This window comes from Syngnathus floridae, chromosome 2 (genome assembly GCF_059516105.1).
Source record: "Syngnathus floridae isolate MCC-2025c chromosome 2, RoL_Sflo_1.0, whole genome shotgun sequence".
NCBI classification, from domain to species: domain Eukaryota; kingdom Metazoa; phylum Chordata; class Actinopteri; order Syngnathiformes; family Syngnathidae; genus Syngnathus; species Syngnathus floridae.
Genome location: NC_142414.1, coordinates 13016993 through 13038847, shown reverse-complemented (window position 1 = coordinate 13038847; position 21855 = coordinate 13016993). Strand labels below are relative to the sequence as shown.

Genomic DNA, 21855 nt, shown 5'->3' with positions numbered 1-21855 from the left:
ATAGATCTTTTTTCAGGTTTTTCCTTTGCTATTATCTTGAGAAAGAAACCTTACAGTATCTTTGGACAGACTGCAAAACTGTGCAGGTACATTAATGATTGTGGTGTCTTGAGATAAGAGTGGCGTGACTCAGGAGTTTACCTGAGATACGAGCCATAGTTTGGCTGACTTTATTGTTGTTTTGCATCGCTTTTCCCTACTTTCTCTGCTGAAGAATTGCGGACTGTGACATCTCAGAGACCATGTTGTGCAATTTTCCCCCGATATATATTTCTACATATATAGCTTATGTTGTCTTATACTGCCCTCATGTGGCGAATAAAAGCACACCAGGAGCAGCACCATCAAGCGGCTATCAAAATGAAGCAAAAAGTGTGACAAACTGATAAATATTTATTTTGCATGTTTTGATAAATTACAAGATATAGTAGTATTTCTCCTGGCATTTCCATTCACATCATTTGGGAAAGGTGAATTGAGTGGTTGCAGAACAAATTGAAGTCATATGTCAAGGCATGGTATGATGTAAACATCAAGCTTTCATCAACTTCACACCAACATTTGCCCTTATAGTTTATGTTTGATTGCCTTGGAGTGATAAATTTGTTTTGGTAACTCGTTCTGTAGCAAACTTGTAATCAAAAAAATACACAAGCTTCATCGTTTCAATTTGACTTTACTGTTAAATTCTGCTATGCAATCAATGACAGCAACAGACATGCACAAAATATAAAAGCAAAGCTATTGCTCAAGTAAACAATAAGAAAGCACTTTAAAAAGCAGATGCAGCATTATGGCACTGTTCCTTCATGATATTTGGCAAAGTCACAACTGGGGGCGGAATCCACAAAAAATGAACCGCGGCCGCTAATAGCACCTTGAAATGCTCTTCATTAGCACCAGCAGTTTGCTTCGTCTTAACGTACTATTCACAAAACATATTGCGCTAATGACATACGTGCACAATCACGACCGTAAAGTTTGACGCTCTCCGTTTGCGCCGTTTTTAACCAGTTAGTGCCGTGCAATTCTTGAGTGAAGTTTGGCGCTGGATGTTCAATCACTATGTGATTGACTTGTGTGATCATTCTGCTAAAAAAAAATAAAAAGGCATACAGGTTAAAACAGTGACGTCGATGCTGTCCATCACTCTCTGTGCGGCCCGGTGGCAAATGGCCCGCCAACCGGTGGTTGGGGACCCCTGAACTACACTAAATCCTCTTGAAGAGAATCCATCTGAATATGGCTTTGCTTTATAGTACTGTATGCTATTAGTTGATTATAAGTTCAAGAATAGCCAAAGGAGATGATGGGACAACACTGGAATTAAGCTTTCACACTAATCTTCTTTTTTTTTTTTAAACAGCTTCAATGTGGGAGTATGAGCCTCGAGACAGACTGGGCACTGTTTATGCTATGACTTGGAAAAACTCCCATTATTACAAAAAAAAAATACACAAAGCTGCAATCAGTTGTGGCAAATCATGAATGCATATTTTGCCACACTGGCGTCACGCGCCGCCTGCAGCTGGTGACGGACCGACTGAGCCGAGTGCCAACTACACAACACTGACCATCCAACTCCAAATAGTGCCTGTGGTGTCCAAATTAGCTGGGATAGGCTCCAGCTCACTCACAACCCAAGCGAGGATACACAAACTGGATGGTTAGTAGACAAAAAAAGTCATAAGCAACTTGCCCAACTAATCATCATTCTGCCGATGTTTGTTAGTAACAAGAATAAAGTTGCGAGCGCAGCCCCCTGAATGCGTCATCCTCCGGCCCCCCAGCTTCGTCACCTCGGAACAGCAAGGACTCCGGCGGCACGGCGCCCTCCAGTGGATCCGGCTGGCAGAACTCAACAATGAAGTCCTCCTCAGAGTCCAGCAGTAGTCTGGACCATGCGCGCATGTCCAGATGCGCAGCCGTGCCGCCGTACTCCTCGGGCAGGACAGACCGTGGGATGTTCCGGTGCAAGGAGCGCAGGTCTGAGCTGTGGAGTAAGTACTGCAAGGAAAACAGAAAACACTACTCAGTGGCTAAATGTCGCTGACAGCAAGCGATATATTATTTGTTCGAAACAAAAATCATTTTTAGACCAATTAGGTGACGATTAATCGTTTCCTGCTGCACACCTGATAATCTCCCAAAGCACAGGAGTTTGGGAATCACTGCGGTAATAATGCAACATGCTTTGTAGAAACGACTACTTTGGGACCAACAATGTCTGGTGTGAGAGTTTCAAAGAGACTAGTTACCCTCTCTGCCATCTTCTCCTTCAGGAATGGTTTAATTACGGCAAAGATGCCTTTGAAAATGCGAGGCTCGTTAATGATGTTAACAGCCTTGATTCGGATTGGGAAGCCGTCCTGTAAATGACAAAACCGTTTTCAGAGCAAGCTCAGACAATGTAGTTGTGTTAAATATGCAGCTCTTATTTTTTGCTCCAAGTTTTCATTGAGCTACTGTCAATCAACATGTATTTAAAACTCCTTTTTACCTGAAGAATGCTCACGACCTTTTTGGCAAGGAAAGGACCCGGATTGGAAGCCTGCGACATACCGACTCCGGTGTAATCGGCCAAGATTACGATACCGTTGACTTGTGTTTCCTCCGGCTGGATTAGCTTCTCCAGTGTCAGATACATGGCCCTCACATTGTCAACAAACGGGTAATCGTCTGATTTCCATTTTCCTGTATGACAAGACGCGATACAAAGTTACAGTTAGTCTATGATAATATGAAATTAAGCGTACTCTTGGTTAAAACGACCACAAATTTTATGCTAATTGCTTCTGCTTAGGTTATCAAAGTGGTTAAAGTGTGCCTTCTTAACGCAGGATACCAACCTGGCCGGAGACAGAGGATGTATCTTCCATTCGGGTCCGGTCGAGGCAGGACCGTGAGAAAGCCCAAATCCAGCACGTGTTTCACCGTAGACGGCTTCAGGTCCTGGAAAACTTCGGGCCAAGCCTTCCGTCCTGCGTGGTAATTGAGCAAGAGCTGCAGGGCTCGGTCGTAGTCAAACTTCCTGGCCCGCAGGAAGCGCAGGAGGAAGGAGTCGTCCAGCCTCGTCCTGAGATTGGGCTGCTCCTGCACATTCCAGGCAGAAAACCACACAACAAATGCAACTCATAGACAAAAATAAAATGAATTAGCTTGCAAAAACATACACACACATGAATTATGAACCACCACAATTTAGCCTGTACTGCGTTGAGAAAATGCATAGCTAATTAACACATAAGGACAATTTACAATTCTAAATAAAGCTAAAATGGCTGAACACAAGCAGAAAATACCTTTAGTATCATATCTCGTAGAGCTTGTACATCCCGTAGACGCCATTCTGGTTTCTCTTGAAGCTCCTCCCGTGCCTTTGCCACCAGCTCGGGGCTCAGGGTGCAGGTGTAAATTGGTGGTGGGGGTCTCGGGAACCAGCTGTGTTCTGACAGGCTGACTGGACCGGACTTGAGAGCAGCAGACTCAGCCATGGACTGACTAGAATGAAGCTATTTAAGTGGAAAGCACCACACGTTCACACAGCAGTTTTTGAACACTTGCTGCTTTAAAAAAAAAAAGACCACATAAGATCTTACTCACGTTTGTTGAGAGTCGATCGGGTCAGTGCAGGTTGAAAGCATCACTCGTCCCCGATTGCATGGCTAATTTGATTTAGCATGACCCTGGAAATATGGACGATGCGACAAAGCTCATATCAGATAAAAGGGATCAACTTAAAGAGGCATTTATATAATAATTAGTATGGGACTCAATCGATGTAAACACTCGCCTTCAAAATCCGTCATGACGATTGCAATGGTGGCAAAAATCATGAACAAGCTTTTAGATGCACTTTTAATTATTTCCGGGTATGAAAATGACGGCCTCTCATTGGCTAGTTGGGCGTCACATGACACACGACAGGGGCTATTTGTTTTGACTGCGTTTGACCCATGCATTTGGCGCAGACATTTTTCTTCTAGCCCCGTTTTTGAAAATGAAAATAAAAACATATTGCCCCCCCCCCTCCCAAAAAAAATTGACCTACTCAAAGTAAAACCAGAAACGAAAATCCTAATTTTTAACTTATTTATTCCAATGTCCACAAGTGCACTGGTGTTTTTGTCGTGGTAGTTTAATTACAGTTTTGCACCAAGCAATTTGTGTTAAAGCGGTTTGGGTTAAAAAAAAAAAAAAAAATGTCATTTCGTCTGGCTGAGGTAATTTTTCAGCGAGCTGGTTCATACTCTAGATGGCGGAATTTGCATTGCTCTGAGTGCTCGCGTAAGTAAAACCACTAAATCAGAGCTATGATAAAAATAAACCTCCTTATTTTTTCCAACTAGTTATCATTTACAGACACAAAAGATAACATGAAATGCTTAAAAGCGCAATTTTTGAGTGGACATATCCATATTGCTATAAATGGAAGAACTTAAGTGACTTAAGTCACTCAAACAATTCGAGCTATAGTTGTTCTCATTATTATATTTGTCCAAAAAAATGCACCTTCAGTAATGAACATAACCAGGAGCCACAAACATGCATTTTCAAATTTGTTAACTAACCTTCATCATAGTTGCTTTTGAATACTGCAATTGTCCATATGTGAATGAATTTATATGCAAGATATAAGTTAATGAACAATTAAATCACTGAGATCTTTGTGGTGGACACCCCTCATCGCTTCTCCTTTGCAATGATTTTATGGCTGTTTATCAGTCCAAAGAAACTTGTTATCAGTGACCACATAGCACTGCCACGTTGCACCATCATAAAAAAAAAAAAATCTTATTCAGTCTCTTTCATTTCCCCATACTCTTTGTCGAGCATGTACAGTGAATGACATACAGCTCGAAACAAATGCAATGTAAAAATAGACCTTGATTTATTAGTTCATCTTCACATTGTACGGCAACACGTTTGCTCGCTTTTAAGGCAGTACAGGGTACAAGGCACACTTGACTTCATTATCGGTTCAAACATAACATGAAAGTATTTAACACAAAGTATACACAGCTAAAATAAAAGTGGAGAACTTGTACAGTGTACTTGCGAAAGTAGTTTTGAATGCATTATGTCTTTCTAGTCAATCAAACAGATGTTTGTAGTTTTGTCTGGGCAGCGAAATAAGCAATCTCTTACATATTTTTTTTCCTTTAGTATGGATAAAATACATTTGTGACTTGACAGCATTTTTCTTTCTTTATCACAGAAGAACTCAAAATATAAAAACACAAATAAAACACAAAACAGAATGCAAAGCCCTGTAACATTCATAAAATACTGACATGGTCCTGGCGCCATGTCGACCATGAGCTTTTTCGGCACACGCTGAGGACATGCCCAAAAAAAGAAAGCCAGAAACATTGTATTTACACAAAAAAAAACAATGTTTGAAATGCCAATCATACATAAAACTCGTCTTCTTTTTTTTTTTCTGATATTTAACCGCAGTTGAAGTAGACTCAAAATAGAACCGTGTAATTACTTTCAAGGCACTTTAGCTACTTCATATTTCTCTCAACTGGGCAGCTTCAAAGCTGTTTATTTGGAAAAGTACACAAACACCAAAAAAAAGTATCAACCGTTCAAGTAAAGAGTCATTAGATGGCCTCTTGCTTGGTAATGGTCGGCTGAGGGATGGAGGTTGGCTGCTTGGGGACAGTTGCTATGACCCCTTGAGCTATTTTGTAATGTTCTGAGCTGGACGCTGTAGGCGGAGACGGTATTGGGGTTTCCGGAGTGGCTGGAGAGCAGAACACAAAGCAACAAAAACCAGTTAAAAAGACAGTGAGTGAGTGAGTGAGTGAGTGAGTGAGTGAGTGAGTGAGTGAGTGAGTGAGTGAGTGAGTGAGTGAGTGAGTGAGTGAGTGAGTGAGTGAGTGAGTGAGTGAGTGAGTGAGTGAGTGAGTGAGTGAGTGAGTGAGTGAGTGAGTGAGTGAGTGAGAAAGTGAGGACTCAGCATAAAAAGCTTTTTCTATATTTACTCCCCTGCGGTCAAGCTTGTCTCAAGATAACACCATTTTCAGATAAAGAACAAGCACTTTTGTGAAATTTCTCAGCGCATTAAACATGTTAAGAAAGAATAACAGAAGTTTTCTTTGACAAAGTAAGCCAGATTAGTTTGCATGAAGAATTTAAAGGATTATTCTGCCGAGCCTTTTCAGTGACAAATGAGGGGAGGCTGGTTGGGAGGGGAAAAACCTGAAATGCATTCAACTGCATTAATTAAAATCCATCTGTCAGAGAAGTGTCAAACTATGCTGTTTGGTCTAATTTGCAATGTAAAAAGTGGTGGCCATCCTTGTGGACCTTTCCAAAATAAAATATGGAAAGAACACATTAAATGTCCCTCATAAATAAATTCAAGGAAAAAAACAATGACTAATGTACACATTCTATTCTATTGCCCGCACTGCTCTTCTCTTAAATAATTATTCTGTTTGCTCTGTTTGAGTCGACTGCTAAGAGCAATTTTGCCAGGACCACTTGGAGAAGTCCCCAGAATTTCGGGCTGCATGAACTTAATGCTGAATATTCTTAACTCAAACTTGTCAGCAAAAAAAAAATCAAACTCAATTTCTGCAGAACCCATCATCTTATTTTCAAAACTCATGCTGCTTTCTTTGTTTGCTTTGCTCCTCTCTAATTTCTGTTTCATTTAGTTTTTCTGTACGTACAGATTTGTCCGTTATGGATGGGTGTCGGCATGTTGCCGGCCACGATGACGTTACTGCTGAGGTGCTCTTGAACCAGGTGAGGGTGGAGAGAATGAGGTGCATGTGGCGCTTCATTGGCCGAGCCTGGAAGACAAAAGCACACATCATAAATGGCTGAGACAAGCCACTATGAAATCCAGATCTTCAACTCACCTCCGAGAAGCATCTCCTGTAGAAGATTGTCAATCTTGGCCATGCCGAAAAGTTTGACGAACTGGATTTGTTCAATCATTTGCCAGGTGATGCTCTGCAGGGTAGGCAGCAGGAGTAGCAGCTCCCCAAAACGTCCCCGACAGTCGTATTGCCGGTCGTTGATGTAGTCCTCCAGGCTGACCTGGACTTGGTAGCGCATCCGTTTGATCTTTCCGGGGTCACTCAGACCTTTTGCATCTGTGGAAAACACAAGTCATGTCTTTAGCAGGGAATTTGAGGTGTCATTTAAAAAAAAAAGATGTTGTGTGAGGTCAAACACTAGCCTAATTTACATTTCAACAGATTCCAAAATAGGCATGGTGGAAATTCAAATGTGGTTATAGTACCTGGATCAAAGAAAACAATGGCCTTCAAGCAGGCGTATTCGTTATCGTCTATTTGAAGCTCCTGGAAGGGAAGCACCAGTTCATCCAGGATCCTTACAGCAACCCGGCCCACCTCCAGCTCTGGGCAGTTCCTGGGAATGATGTGATCATTTCCTGCAACGCAATCAACTCTTACTATGGCCACAAGAACATCATATGAGGTCACTGATAACAGGAGTGTAACAAGAAGCATGACAGACAAAAATGTCATTGAGCTGCTGCTTTTACCTAATAAGATAATATCTTTGTAGAGCATGGACCTCTTAGCAGCACCGAGCAACAGATGTTCTCCAGCATGAGCTCGAAGCAACGCCACCTGCAATAGTGATGCTATTTTTACTTCAAAAGCTCTGCTGCTATGGTAATGGTTATATCTTGTAGTGTTGACATGTTTTTCCACATTCCCTAAAACTTGATTTGACAAGATTAGCCTGACTGATCTTAAAAGACTGAGCAGTCCAGGATTGACAATATCATTCATTAATATTTTGTGTGTCTAAATTTTGGACATAAATAATAATAATGATAACAATAAAAATAATAAATAAATAAATAAATAAATAAATAAATACATTTGAAAAATCCCCATGTTGATTTTGGGGCTCCATAGTTTTATCCTTTAGGGGCTGCAAGGAAAACAAATCCCTTCCGAATATAACATCAGCAAATGAGTGACCAAGAGCTGGTGATCACACTGTTAATGATTCAGCACTTTTTCTCTAAGGAGGGATGTAACTTTAAAACCGGCTCATCATATTGTAACTGAGGATTAAAATACATTAACCACTCTGCATGGAGCGTGTACGCTTGCAGGCCATGAGAAAACCCTTCTCCAGCCCTGCAGGTTTTAATCATTTAGCTTGATTTCTTTCAGCGTATGTTTGGAGAGAACTTATTTGGGTAGACATGTGTCTTGTGGATGGATGTTGTCGTAGCAGTAAGCTGGTTGATGAGTGACCAGAGTGTCTATACAACTATGTACACTGTGTCTGAGTCTTACCTGGTCATCCAGGGGCAGGTCACAGAAGGCCGGGATGTACTTGGCCCACTCCACCAGAACGAGCAGCTGCTGTTTCATGGACTCGCACACGTCCGTGATAGTGGCGATCTTTTTGGTGCGGATGTCGCCGTTCAGGATGGGCGCGGGGGAGCTAATCTGAACGAGGCGCGGTTACAGGGCTCGGTCATTAGTGGTCACTAATGAGGGTCCGTCGTAAGGGCAGACTTGTACCTGTCTTGACAGCACGTCTGCTTGGATGAGTGCATTGATGGATGGTAAACTGCTGTCTTCATAGCTGGATCTTCTGGTGCTGATTCGGTCTCTTTCGTTCTGCACGGCTGCACACATTCATACTACGTGTTAGATGCACGCTGAAATCAGTCAGGCCAAAACACCATGAGAAGGATTGATCTACATTAACAACCGACATTCTGATACAGTGGTGATGAGAAAAGCAAGATGGTTTAATTCAAATAACCTTTCCCCATTGAAATGAATAGAAATGTAATAAATCCGTTCCAGCCCCTCCCAAAAAAAGACCAAAATACACGTTTAACATATTTTGTAGAGGTGCAACAATTAACGTATTTATCATTAAACTAATCAACTATTCTGATCATTCATGATTCCAATAAATTGAGAAATCACAATTTCACATTGGTCTCTCTTGATGATGTCAGCACCCTTCACTCACTGGTTGGTCACATTTACATTCATGGTAAGTATTTTGATCATATTTTTTTACATAAATATTAACTGTAAACACTTGCTGAAGTTGTAAATGCACAGATGTGTCTTTTTTATGTTCACGTGTGTGTGTGTGCGTGCATGGGTGTGTGTGTTTAAGTAGTATTGATGGTTTTCATAATAAACATTGGCTAGTGGTAGTATTAAGGACCAAAAAGCCCAAAAGGCAGTAAAATTTAAACTGTCTGGCCCTCAAAGAAAGGCTGCTGAGTCATTTGTAAAGAAAAATAAGACTTACAAGGCTGTCAAGTTTATCAGTATTGGCTATTATTGCTCAGAGGTGTTTGTTCAGCATAAGCCGCTCAGAGAATTCATCACCCCGCGGAGTGATCATTAACAAACAACTCCTCTTTAGGCGTTGCGACACACCCGAGCACCGGCGCTGTCACTTGAGTGAGGGAAGCGCAAGTCGACATTTCAGTCTCGTACCTTCTTTCTTCATGCCAGCCCTGAAGCATTTCTTCAGTCTGCAATATCTGCACTGATTTCTCTTGTCTTTGTCCACAATACATTGTCTGTTGAACCTGCACGGGACATATTTCATGCTGTCATTCAGCCACAAACGCATATTCTGCTCTTCTTTGAATCCCACCTGCACGAGTACATGTGGTTTTTGCGAACGCTGCGCCGAAAGAAGCCTTTGCAGCCGTCACAGCTGGATGCGCCGTAGTGCTTGCCCGTGGCTCTGTCCCCACAGATGGCGCACAGGCTGCCCGCCGTCAGGTGGCCAGTGGTGCTCATGTTGGTGCTCTCAGCTGGCGAGGAATCTGCGCAAACACGGGGTCAAGTTCAAGGTTTCGGGTACATTTCCCAAATGTTTCCCATAACTGACTAAAGAAAATTAAGGAAGGGCATTTTAGGAAATATTCCAAAATGGGTATGGGTATTTCAGGATTGAAATGTATATTGTGTGGTCAGACAGCTTTTCTTGCACCCAAGGACATTACTGTTCCTTCACTGCTCCACCCACCCTCAATTAATTGCTTGCTTTTGTTAGATTTTCCCAACTGTATTTAACGTCCCTATTAGGCTCGGTAATTCCCTTGGAGGTACCTACTTAGTAGCGTGTCACAAATTTGCACACCTATAGGATTGAAGGGAGCAAAGACAGTGCTCATAAATGGATGATCAAAACCATCAAGAAATCTCCTTGAGGATCTCACACAAGTGCCGAGGTGGCCAAAGTATTCACACTCTTTTTTTAAGTACAGGTACAGATACTTGTTCAAATAAAAAAAGACTCGGGTAAAGTAAAAGTACTGATTCAAAGCCATACAGTGAAGACTGAAACATGCAAGGGTAAAAAAGTAAACGATCACAAATACCGCCAACAATAGCCGTTTGATAACTTGATATAACACACTCTGCGTAGGAGTACAGATATGTGTGTGTGTGTGTGTGGGGGGGGGGGGCACGTACTATGCTGCTTGTTGCCAATTGAAGAAATGCTAAGAAATGCAAGCAGCTAAGCATTTCTTGACTTATCAAAGCAACGTGTGCACATATCTTTGCACGCAATGTGAAGTGACAAACAAACAAAAAAAATGCAAGATTGATAAGTGAAAAATAGACCTATGTGTTTTTTCTCAGATCAGATGACCACATTTTTAACAGTAGAAAGTGGTGCTTTTTAGGCTTCCACAAGACGTTAATGTATTTGCAACAAATTGTTGTAGCAGACAACACCAAACAATTCTCTTCAAGGCTACAGATGGGGAAACTCCTGCTTCTCGATTAAGCCTAATGCTCCGCCATGACCCCAAAATTCAAGATCATAACCTCAGTTGACATTATCGCTCTGTGTCATTGGAAGTTCCGAAATCTGGTTGTAAAAGTGCTCGTCAAGTACGGATATCTGAAAAAAATATTGACAGTAATGAGGTAATTGTACTTGGTTGATTCCCACTGGAAGTTTCTACAAAGCATTATGAATGTAGGTTGGGTTCAATCTGATGAGTGGCGACAGCTTTCCTGCAGTCTCCCGAGCGGCTCAATCAATCACACCATACCGCGACACCTCTATTGATTGAAGGAGGTGAGCAGACCTGGCATGAAAAAGAACTCCTGGGAAAAAGCTTCTGCACAGTCAGGATGGCAGCCATCCGTCATAAGAGAGTGCATGTTTGAATAAGGTGGAAGCACTTAAAGTATAAAAACCAAGTGGTACAAAAAAGAAAAGAAAAGAAGTAATATTATGAACTTGGGTTGCGGAGCATTTAACAAGAGCTGGTGATCTGAAGCCAGTCGATATCATCCGTATAGCTGCTAAATTCAGGCAGATGAATCCTGAAGTCCGACCAAAGTTTGAGAAAGTTCCGCTCACCTGCGCCCATGGCCAGCACATGCATGTTTTCAAACTCCAGCGTGGTGTACGCTGGGTCCAGGGCCTCGCTGTAGTCTGCCATGTCCATGTCTGCCAAAGTGATTCTCCACTACCTGATGGTGTGATGGAAAGACTCGTCCCAGAAGCTAATGCGCCCCCCCACCACCACCCTGCTCCTTCTTTTTCTCCCCCCCCTCCCTCCCTCCCATGAACACCTCCAACCACCCCCTCCCTCTTTCGGCCCAATGGCTCCACCCAGACGTGGAGTTTGACGGGGACCTGACAGGAGACTGACATGAGCTGGCGTCCTTCCTTCGTGCCGCTAACCAGCCAAGAGGCGGGGTGACTGTCGCTGGTTGATGGTTAACTAACCTCTTCAATTGCGAATCACTGTTTTCACCCCCCCACTCCCCCTCTCTCTGAAGAGATAGCACAACTTTGATATCTTCCATCCTCTTGTCATCAGCAATAGTTCCACAATTCCTCCATGAGAGGTGAAAGGCTTTACCTTATGTGGGTGGCACATACAAGTCCAGCATCCACCTAAGCATGGTCATATCCGTCCATCATATTCCACAACTACTAAATCTGAGCTAATGCCCGCATAATGAAAGCCCTAAGACTTCATTGGTTAGGAAATGACACACAAGAGGCTTGTGATTGATCAGCACAAAACAATCCCTCACCACCCCCCCAAAAAAAAAAAAAAAAAATCGCACGAGTTAGTACTCACTCAAGCCAAGAGTGCCTGTCTCAATCAATCATGAGCTATGAGTTCATTATTCTTTGCAAACTCTACAAATGAAAATAAAACAAAAAATCTTTTTAAAGCTGACCTGTGTCCTTTACCAGCTGAAGCGTGAAGTATTTGTCTGTTTGGTCTTGTGAAAAAAAGACGGAATCAACCTGTTTTAAACTATGTACATTTGCATAAATGTCAGACCAAGATCACTCAATATTTTTACTTACTGAGAAGAAATAAAAAGTAAACTGATTTGTCATTGCACGCATAATGCAAATATATATACGTATATATCATATTAATATATTATATTTACATATTTTTAATGCAAATACATATATATACATATATATATGTATATATATATATATTTTTTTTAAAGATGCTCATTTGGCCATTTCTCATGGCCTTGCCTGAACATACAGCATGCATAAACAATCAATATTCTTTAAGTCACTCATTAACTGGCGAACACTTGATTGAGGTTTCCTCTTGGCAAGTAACATTATATTGGAGTAACTTGCAGTTGCAATGCAGTCTTGTAATCCACTCCACATCGACATAAATTATACAATACAAATAATATAGTTTTTTTTAATGGTGTCTTTTGTTGTGACATTTTGATTTATTTATTTTTTTTGCATTTCCTGAATAAATAGACTGAGCATTGAATTAAAAATCCTCACATATTAAAGACAACTAATATTCATTGCCTCATGTCTGTCTTGTGGTTCCTGTAGTTAATTGTATTATCCAGTCAGTCTACTGAAGTTTGTGAATCAAGCCTGTTTTATTTGTGCACAGTGGCCTCAAACAGCAAACAGTAGTGTTGTATTTGAAGAGAAAGTGCCAGTACACAGCAGCAGGTCAACGATCTGCAGTTCAGCGAGCAGTAAACCTCCTCGTAGGCTTGAACTTGTTAACTGTGCTCTCGGCTAAACCGAAGCATCGTAAAAGTATTTTTCTTGAGCCTGTAACGCTAAACGGTAAACATGGTCACTGTGAGATGTACGATGATTGGATTTTGACAAACCCTCAACCTCACTAATCCAATCACAAACTGAGGTGATTAAAAGCAACAGAAGGCCACAAGGCTTGTGGCCACATGAAAGGTTGCACTGATTAACTCACGTGAAACTCCACCTTGAATTAAAAATTAAATTAATAAAAAAGATTCGACATTGGTGTCACATTTCAAACGGCATCGCTTGCACTAAAATTTCCGCACAAATAGCACAAAAATCGAATCGAATTTTTGAAAAGGGCAATAGAAGGTACTTCAATCATTAAGTGATTTATTATTTGGTTGTGGGGAACTTGAGAGGTCTGAAGTGCTTACTCCAACAGTTCTAATTCATCCGAATTTAATTTTGAAGTTCACCCAACTGGAGGTTTGACCAGCAGCAAGTTTTGGATTGTGGTGTAAATTGGAGACAGCGCACGTCACTAAAGATTCCTGTGCACAAAAACAGGGCCAAACTGTTTTTGCGTGTGTGCAGAGGTCATAGCCTCTTCCAACATGTTCGATCTGTTCTTCTGCAATGCTCTTATTTGCTCAAGAAGTACGCTGATTATTTCAAAGCGGAGGGGGTTGAGGTGGAGGTCGAATCAGCTTTTCCTGTACATGAGTCACCACCTGAGTAAATCTTATCTTGCCTGCCATTAAAAGGTTTGTATCGCTGCTCCCATCTGAGTTTTCTGTGAACTCCTCAAGAAAAAGTCGTATACTGTAGAGGACTATAAAATATAATCTGCACTGTTATAGCTTTCTTAATCACGAACTGACAAAACGTTACGAGATTTCAGATAGGGCAAACAAGTTTAAAATTCTCCCATGTCGTCAATCTCAAATTGCTAACGTCCTACAGTATCGTTGATGTAAGGTGGAGGGATATTAAGGTCCAAGCCGATACGGTGGCTATGCGTTACGATGAAAAAATTCATTTTCATTTACTAATTTGATCGATAAAAGTACATAAATACAGACACAACTCAGTCCATGTCTCATTTTTTTAAAGGGACACTAGCCAAAAAAACATGTAGGGCTTGATTGATAGTAAATAATTCATCTGGCTGGTACAAGCACTCAAAAGCTGAAAAATACACCACTATATTGATGACACATTTTTAAGTTTTCAATTGAACGGGTGTGTCCATAATGGCCGCTAATCATGGAAATAACGTTACAAGTGTGTCCGCTCATTATTGGGACTGCAGATGTAAATTAGCATTTATGCTATAACCTGGTGCCAAGAATTTTTCCTGACATTGTATTGTTCAATGTGTTGTTGTGCACCCAGTTCAAATAAATGCATACCATGCCATAGCATAGCATAGCATAGCATAGCATAGCATAGCATAGCATAGCATAGCATAGCATAGCATACTATACCGTACCAAACCAGGCCACATTCGCAATTACACTGCATGTACCAAATTTATTGATTTATTTGCAAAACATTTTCCCTTTTGGGGGCACTGGTTAGGCTAAGGACACAAGTCCCGTACCAAGAACTAAACAAGTGCTAATGAGCATCACGCACGTTGTGCACATTCCGTGCTACAGGTTGCCATGTTGAATTACGACGGGCCACAATGCATTGTCTTATAATCAGTCACCCAAACCCCTGCCCCGAGGGCCAAAAGTCAAAGAACCACCGTGGCCTGATGTAACATGTGCGAGTCTCCCCTTTCAGACTTCAAACTCCAGTTTGTGAACAAAGTCCTGTCTATCTATTCCGAATCGGAATCTCCGACCGCTGAGCAAATTCCAGTTGCAAGCGCTGCCTATTTGTAGCTTCTCCTCAATGACTGCCTTTCATTCTCACACGTCCCATCTCTAAGGCAGCAGGCATAGCACCTTAATACCTAAATTACGGGAGCCGGCAGCGAGGAAAAGGAAGTACGGGGAACCTGGGACTTATTTTCATCCGCACGCAGCAAAGGAGCCACTTTGTTTGTGAGTGTTGATAAGAGCAAAGCCAGAGGAGAGAAGACAGACAATGTGCTGGCTACAGCAGAAAGGAGGCTGCTGCTCTGCTGTCATGCAGTAGATGGAGCAGATAGGTGAGTGCATGGAGTGTCGTGGCAGCGACCGTGTCAACAGATAGTTATCTGCAAATAACAACGCTTATGCAAGTCACACTGGCTGACCGAGGGAGGGAGAAAAGAAAATCATATTTCCGAGCCGCCAGCAATTATGCATATTATGTCGAATTTGGATGCTCTTTTCTGACCTTCAATTCCAAACGGAATAGTAATAAGACTAATAAGTCTTATTATGAATTTCTTATTAGTAAGTGTTAAGTCTAAAAGAGTAATAAGTAATAAAATTACGTTTATTTCTGACGTAACAAAGACTCTCGAAAGTACTTTTTATATTCCCTGTCCGCTTAAAGCGGGTGTGTCAAACTCAGTTTCATTACACGCCATTATATTTGTTCTAGGGGTCGGCCATCTTAAATACTTAGAGCCATTTGGACCATTTCCCAGAGACACACACAAAAACAATTATTCGGAAAAAAAGGCGCTTGGTTAAATAAAGTAGAGAAGAGAATGTCTGTTTAAGTTCTCCTCGAATCGTGTTCATCAAATTAAAGCTATTTTTAAAAAAAACTACAGCAAACTAAAACTGCTGTTTTTTCCATTTTTTTTTAAATGCATATATAATGGTCGTCAACTAAACATCGATTTTCTCTATTTGCTATTTGTGACACGTAATTTGAGCAACAAAAATCAAACAAATTTGCAAGAGCATCATAATCTTCCAATTTAAATTACATTTAGAAAAATACACTAATTTAAGACAAATAGAACCCTAACCCGACCTCGCTTAACTCTTTTTCCTACACCTGCCTTAGTTGGTATGATAATGAAAAATCACATTTGGGAATTATTTTTTTGTTGAATCCAACTTAGACATTTTCAAACACCTGCTTTGGAAAGTAACGATCAACGTGTTAGCCGATTTACTGACACATTGATTTATAATTCATTTTGGTTTTGCATTTTCTGCACTGACAGCATCGTCCTGTTTTTGGATAACAAGATGTGAATTAAAACATGTTTTTAAATTCATTTTAATTGACAAAGACGAGAATTGGTTAGAGTCGGTGCTACCAATGAATTAGCAACAAAACCCTGAAGGAGTCTTATCGTAGCCATTATCCTAATCCTAACCCGTCTTTTCTTGTCATTTGACATTCAAGGATAACGATAAATATGGCTTGTCACAAAATCAAAACTGAGAGCAGTGCTCAGATTGTTCTTACTCGTGACATCTATTTGGTTTCAAGCTAATCATAAACCACAAGGGCCTATTTAGCCAGCCAGTACCGCGCCATATTACAAGACAATAAATAGCTCCGATAAAAAAAAATGACCGAGTTATGTACTTGGGAAAAGACATTGCTGCTTTTTCCGCTCTGCTCGCTCGTGACGTGTCACATTTCAACAAATGTCCTCACCATATTTTTGTCAAAATGCCTGCGTGTCACATCATGTCAAAAAGTCACCTCGGTGCACCAAATAAGTCAACAATTGCGTCAATAAACACGAAGAGCCACATAAGACGTGAATCAATCACAGCGTGCGATAAGCTCCCGCAATCATTAACTGTTTTGCTGAGGATTCACATCCACCTGTGGGCCGACCGTGTCAGCGGCTCTTCTCCGGGCGAGCCCGCCGAGATCCTCCGGATCGTCGATCCGCAGCCGGCTTAAGGAAAAGTCACTTAACCGAACCATTGCAGCTCTAGGCATAATATAAACCGTGCAACTAAAGCAAACTGAAGCCATATTGTATACTGTATAACATGCACACAAATTGTTAATTTGTGACGGTAAATTTGGCATAACAACTGCACCAAATACAAATTATTTGGATAATAATCACTCACAGTCTCTCACACACAACTTAAAGGCTCTCATACGCCAACTATAGAAAGTCTCTCACATTCACTCCTGGGACACTTAGTATCCACATGACTTAAATTGGAAAAACATTCAAACTATTATCTAACGATCAATGCTGACTTAAAACTTATGCTGACTATTAATATCTATTGCAAAACCACTCACAATTTGCAAAACTCTAAGCAGTAACACTGCTTGGGACTTAATTTGTAATTTTGCAATACACATTTTTGAGTTCCCAGCACTCTTTTTGCAGAACTGTAAACACAACTCACTGCTTCCATTTAATTTCCAAATGATAAGCACATGCACTCATTGTGATACGTTTATGCTATTCTGTAGCTGAGTGGCCACACTTTCTTTGATTATCAGTCTGAGCAATAAAATAAGGTAAGCTGTCCGTATGGAGGACAATAAAGGGAAGAATTGTTACAAAAAATGTGCATGAGCCATCATAAAAAAAATTGTAATGCACAATTCAGATTTTTCTGTAGTGTAAACCCGACCAAAGTAATGTGTGGTGGGTCTGTGGATGCACCACCCCTCTTCTCGGATGGAGTTCTACACAGCAAAGAAGAAGAAGTACTGAGAATGAAGACGCTGCTGCCATCATGTGGCTAAACGCTACCCAGCCACACGTTCATTAGCTGAAACATAATCAATTCATTTCACTAGAAATTGCAACTTTCTTTCTTAACTGTTATTCTGTTTCTCGACACATTCTGCTGCGGTAGCTTTGCTCTCTGCACGGCCGGGCTTCAAGAAGCACAAGTAGCAGCTGCTGGTTGTGTTCCACCGAGAAGGCCTCCTTGCAAAAAAAAAAAAAAAAAAGCAATCTCTTTGGTGTTTACCTGAGACGGAGAAGCGCGGCATCCCATCTTGACCGTACATCCCGACGCTCAGCCGGCCTGCGGGGCGAAGGCCCATGAGCTGAGACCAAACTCCGGCCTGAGACTGGACGCGGATGTTTGTCTGGGCCACGAGGCGCTCTGCAATAATCCACTAATACCTGTCACAATGAGATTTGATTGGACGCTGGGATTAGTAAGCGTCAAGTGAGCGGGCTGATGCTTCCCTGCGGACCGGCCTGCTGCAAGTGAGATGCTGAATTCACTTGCACTTGACCAGAGGAGCAGTTGCTCAGTTGGATGCAATTTGTGCAAAACATGAGATTATTTTGCATTCTAATCCTCTTTGGTTGGACTGTACAAATGCTTGGAGAGCTCACGTTCATGAGTGGGACTAATTGTTACTGCTTTGTACATTTGGATTAGTACAGACAAAAGTATTGAGAATTTCTTTGATTTCCAAATATCAGCATAAATTTATTATTTTTACTTTTGTACATGACTCGCAGTTATCTACTAGTAAAGGTAAAACCAGAGCCCAATCTGCCGAAAAATTGGGTGTGCACACTTGTGCAACCACATTATCACAGTTGTTTATTTTCACTTCTTGAAAAGATCGACGAAAACAAATAATTGAGTTGTGAATGTTGTATTATATAAATATACCGTTAAATATAAATATGTATGTTTATTAGTGTTTTATTCTATTCTATTATTCTTTTTTTGTTTGTTTTTTGTAATTAGTTTGTTTCAGAGGGGGCAGGGATAGGTCAGCACGCACACACACACACACACACACACACACGCACGCACACACACACACACAATATGCATCTCGTATCTGGAATGTTTTTTTTTACCATCAACGATTTTCATTGTCTTCATCATTGTATTATTATCAGTACGAGCATTATTATCAGTACAAGCAAGTGCTGCTGTGCAGTAGCTGTTGGAAGGTGATGCTTGCGGCGGCTTCTTAAATATTGACCTGACTGGAGGGGTCGTCGTTCTTGGTGGGCAAACAGACATGTGGCCATCGAGGCTGCTGAACGGCTGTTGTCATGTTGACATTCAGCACAACACGGCCGTTTACGACCGTTGAGCAATTCAGCCCACACAAATCTCATACGCTGTCGCTCTCTTTTGGTCAGATTGAGTATTCACAACCTATTTGAGTACAAGTACACATACTTGTGTAAATAAAGAAAGTCGAAGGCCTGATTCAACTCATGTACACACTTAGTGTATATGTAGATAAAGGTAGAAAAGGACAAACGCTGAAATGCACTTACATTAATCAAATTATTATTAAAATTATACAGTGTACCAAAAGCTAATTTTGACTTGAATGCATCAGTACAAATTAAATTTTGATTGGAAAAACAACTGGCCACACATATTTACGTATAAGTTTGTATCTTTACAAGTAGGCCCAGTTCTACCAACCAAGCTTGTACTCGAAGTTTCTGTTTCTGCCATCAACCAAACTTCTGCCCTAACTACCATCCAAACGTCAGTCCACTGAAAAAGCCACAGTCTCGACAAACGAAACATGGCCTTGCCTGAACTTTAGCCCAATGATTTTTCACCCTTTACAAAAAGCCAGACTCCAGAAACTCCCTTTTAACAAAAAGGAAGGGGAAACAAACAGCAATAACTGACACACCCGTCACACTAGAAAGTAGAGCAAAGTTCTGAGAAGGTGAAATAGAAAATAAAGCTGCCCCAAAAAAAATGTTGTAGCTACTAGTGCCCAGTGGCACCTTCTCCACATTCTTTCACATAAGTATATTTTAAGTCCCATATGCTGCAGAACCACAGCAATATTTTGAACAACAAACTTTTAATATCTTTGGTCATTATCATGGCCTTTTTTCCCCCATAATATTACAATTGCACCCTAAAGTAGATTAAAATTAACCCAGGAGCGCAGGGCTCCATAGTAACATTACACTATTTAAAATGATGTCATGAATTTCCTGTTTGTGTTGCACAGGTATTTTCCATGCTAGCTCAAAGTTAGAGAGAGATGTAAAAAAATGATACAACTGTTCCAGGCCTTGGTTATTTGTCACCACAGGCCCTGCAAGTAAATTTGCAAAGTGTATGCAAGTTGTTGTTTTGCATACAGAAGCATGTTATTGTCCAATCCGGACCAAAAAGAAGCTTACAGTGGGCTGCTGCCAAAGAATGCATTTGGAAGGCAAACGTCCTGAGATGCAAAATATTTTTAGATGAAATGAGAGTCAAACTTACAGAAGATACCGATGATGTTGCATTGAGCCGTTTCTGTTGCGGACAGACTATTTCATCACACTACTATTTTTTTTTCCACTCATCTTCCATCTGCCCAGCAACTTCATTTGCAGCCTGCGTCAGTATATGCAAATGATTCCATTAATGAACATTGGACCCAAAGCCAAACTTTATAAAGGTCTTTTGGCTGCCGCTGCTGCTCTTCATTATTATTTTTCTTTTACTTTTCACTTTTACACTTAAAGCTTGAAAAACATGCACTCGAAAATAAGGCTCGTTACTTTTTTTTTCAGCCACTGTGGATGATGATGTAAAAATGATGGCAATGGGAACTTTCATTGAAATTTACTTATAACGTGGGGAAAAAAAAAACAAGGACGAGAGTAACATGGACAAACATCAACCAGGGAGCATCAGCAACGATGACACAATGGAGAAGCAAGATATGCCCCACCCAATGTCCTTATTTAAGAGAATTGTTTGATGTTGGCTTCAACAGTGATTCATGGTGAATATGTTTTTTTGTTTTGCCATCTTAAAAAACTGATAATAATGAGGGTATTCTGAAAAAATGCAAAGTATATATTTTTTCACTTGTGATCATTAGCTATTATATACTGTATATAGCGTTTATATTTTTGGGGTGGGGGGGGACACACCTTGTGATGATCTTTCTCCTATATCTTCAAGTATCTGTTCTTGTATTTGGATGTTTATGCACACATGTCCATAAACGAAATTTAAAAAACAAAATTTTGCTGTCTTGTCCACAACAATTTGATTGCGCAACACAAGCAATAACCACAATCATCTCAAATGACAACATCCATAATGGTAGCCACTGGTGGGTGGCAGCTTCCTGGGCCTGGTTGACAAGCTTCATATCAGTGACACACCTCCCCGATAAGCGGCGTGTGAAAAAGCCAGACACGAACGGCCCCGAGCACCAAAAAGCTAAAGAAAAGCATGGGAGCAGACTTTGCGCACAATCCGCTGAGTTGGCAGAATTCAAGCGCGAACTCACCAAATGGCCGTTCCACACTGGAGCCCACTTGAGTGTTTACGTTGACCATGTCCTCCTCCTCCAAGGTGTCCTCAATTCTCTTTTTCCTACTCACGTCAGGTGTGAAATATGAAAGTTTGGCCATAGGCGGGCGGCCGTGTGACAAGAGTGTTGGTGGAAGGTAAGGCCGGACCGGCGTGGCTGCTGTTATCTTATTGATTTTCCTAATCTGGGCAAATGTGGGTGGGGAGGTTAAACAGTAACCAGGCTCTTATGGACACCGATCTATATAGCAGCTGTAACTATGGCAACATCACTGCACAGCATCACAAATCGTTAGCCGAATGACATAGTTGTTTGGAACTTAGTCACAGTATCAGTAAAAATACCTGTAAGAATTAAAATTGTGTCTTTTCTTTCTTCATCTGTTAGTTTGTCAGTTGTCCAAGGTCACTGGTAATCCCCAAAAATTAAATCGAGGTAATTGGACTCCTATTTGTTGAATTTCTTTTTTTCTTCTTTTCCTAACAATGAAAAATTGCACAACTATAAATATCAAGACTCAAACATCCAGAAGTCCCCTGATTTTTCCATAGCAGACCCCAGTAGTGTTGTCTTCTATTACTTGCACTGTGAAACACTTTATATTGCTTTATAACTGAAGTATTTATTAGTGGGTTGACATACTGTATGTTAATTGTGGGCCACATCAAAAAGAGA

At 41.0% G+C, this 21855-nt stretch overlaps 2 protein-coding genes and 1 long non-coding RNA gene across 5 annotated transcripts; 1 reads left to right on the top strand and 2 right to left on the bottom strand.

The window, feature by feature from the left end:
• Window positions 1-660: 660 nt before the first annotated feature.
• ttpal (tocopherol (alpha) transfer protein-like) lies at window positions 661-3877 on the bottom strand. Its single transcript, XM_088369740.1, has 7 exons — window positions 3794-3877; window positions 3604-3686; window positions 3303-3512; window positions 2850-3093; window positions 2501-2694; window positions 2259-2369; window positions 661-2007 (listed from the first exon to the last, which is right to left on the bottom strand). The coding sequence occupies exons 3-7, from the start codon at window positions 3492-3494 to the stop codon at window positions 1729-1731; spliced, it is 1020 nt and encodes a 339-aa protein (XP_088225866.1). The 5' UTR covers window positions 3495-3512; window positions 3604-3686; window positions 3794-3877; the 3' UTR covers window positions 661-1728.
• Window positions 3878-4869: 992 nt separating this feature from the next.
• hnf4a (hepatocyte nuclear factor 4, alpha) lies at window positions 4870-21319 on the bottom strand. 3 transcript variants are annotated; one of them, XM_088360580.1, is made up of 10 exons: window positions 21157-21319; window positions 9643-9817; window positions 9480-9574; window positions 8535-8641; window positions 8304-8459; window positions 7532-7619; window positions 7265-7417; window positions 6879-7115; window positions 6687-6809; window positions 4870-5752 (listed from the first exon to the last, which is right to left on the bottom strand). In XM_088360580.1, exons 1-10 carry the CDS (start codon window positions 21278-21280, stop codon window positions 5610-5612), a joined length of 1401 nt encoding a protein of 466 aa, XP_088216706.1. In that variant the 5' UTR covers window positions 21281-21319; the 3' UTR covers window positions 4870-5609. The 3 variants fall into 3 exon arrangements, with proteins under 3 accessions (XP_088216706.1, XP_088216717.1, XP_088216709.1); XM_088360591.1 differs by lacking the exon at window positions 21157-21319 and adding an exon at window positions 17880-18035; XM_088360583.1 differs by lacking the exon at window positions 21157-21319 and adding an exon at window positions 11374-11539.
• Window positions 14659-18567, top strand: LOC148401871 (uncharacterized). Its single transcript, XR_015854143.1, has 2 exons — window positions 14659-15181; window positions 17523-18567. It is a non-coding gene; the product is annotated as an uncharacterized LOC148401871 (long non-coding RNA).
• Window positions 21320-21855: the final 536 nt, after the last annotated feature.

What these genes read in the sequence shown, in the direction of transcription:
- ttpal (XM_088369740.1), bottom strand. Translation starts at nt 3,494, where the DNA reads ATGGCTGAGTCTGCTGCTCTCAAGTCCGGTCCAGTCAGCCTGTCAGAA. An exon ending in CATCCTCTGTCTCCGGCCAG is followed by an intron (nt 2,695 to 2,849) that starts GTTGGTATCCTG and finishes CTTGTCATACAG; the next exon opens with GAAAATGGAAATCAGACGAT. An exon ending in AGGTCGTGAGCATTCTTCAG is followed by an intron (nt 2,370 to 2,500) that starts GTAAAAAGGAGT and finishes TGTCATTTACAG; the next exon opens with GACGGCTTCCCAATCCGAAT.
- hnf4a (XM_088360580.1), bottom strand. Translation starts at nt 21,280, where the DNA reads ATGGCCAAACTTTCATATTTCACACCTGACGTGAGTAGGAAAAAGAGA. An exon ending in AACCACATGTACTCGTGCAG is followed by an intron (nt 9,575 to 9,642) that starts GTGGGATTCAAA and finishes TGTCCCGTGCAG; the next exon opens with GTTCAACAGACAATGTATTG. An exon ending in CATCCATAACGGACAAATCT is followed by an intron (nt 5,753 to 6,686) that starts GTACGTACAGAA and finishes TCTGCTCTCCAG; the next exon opens with CCACTCCGGAAACCCCAATA.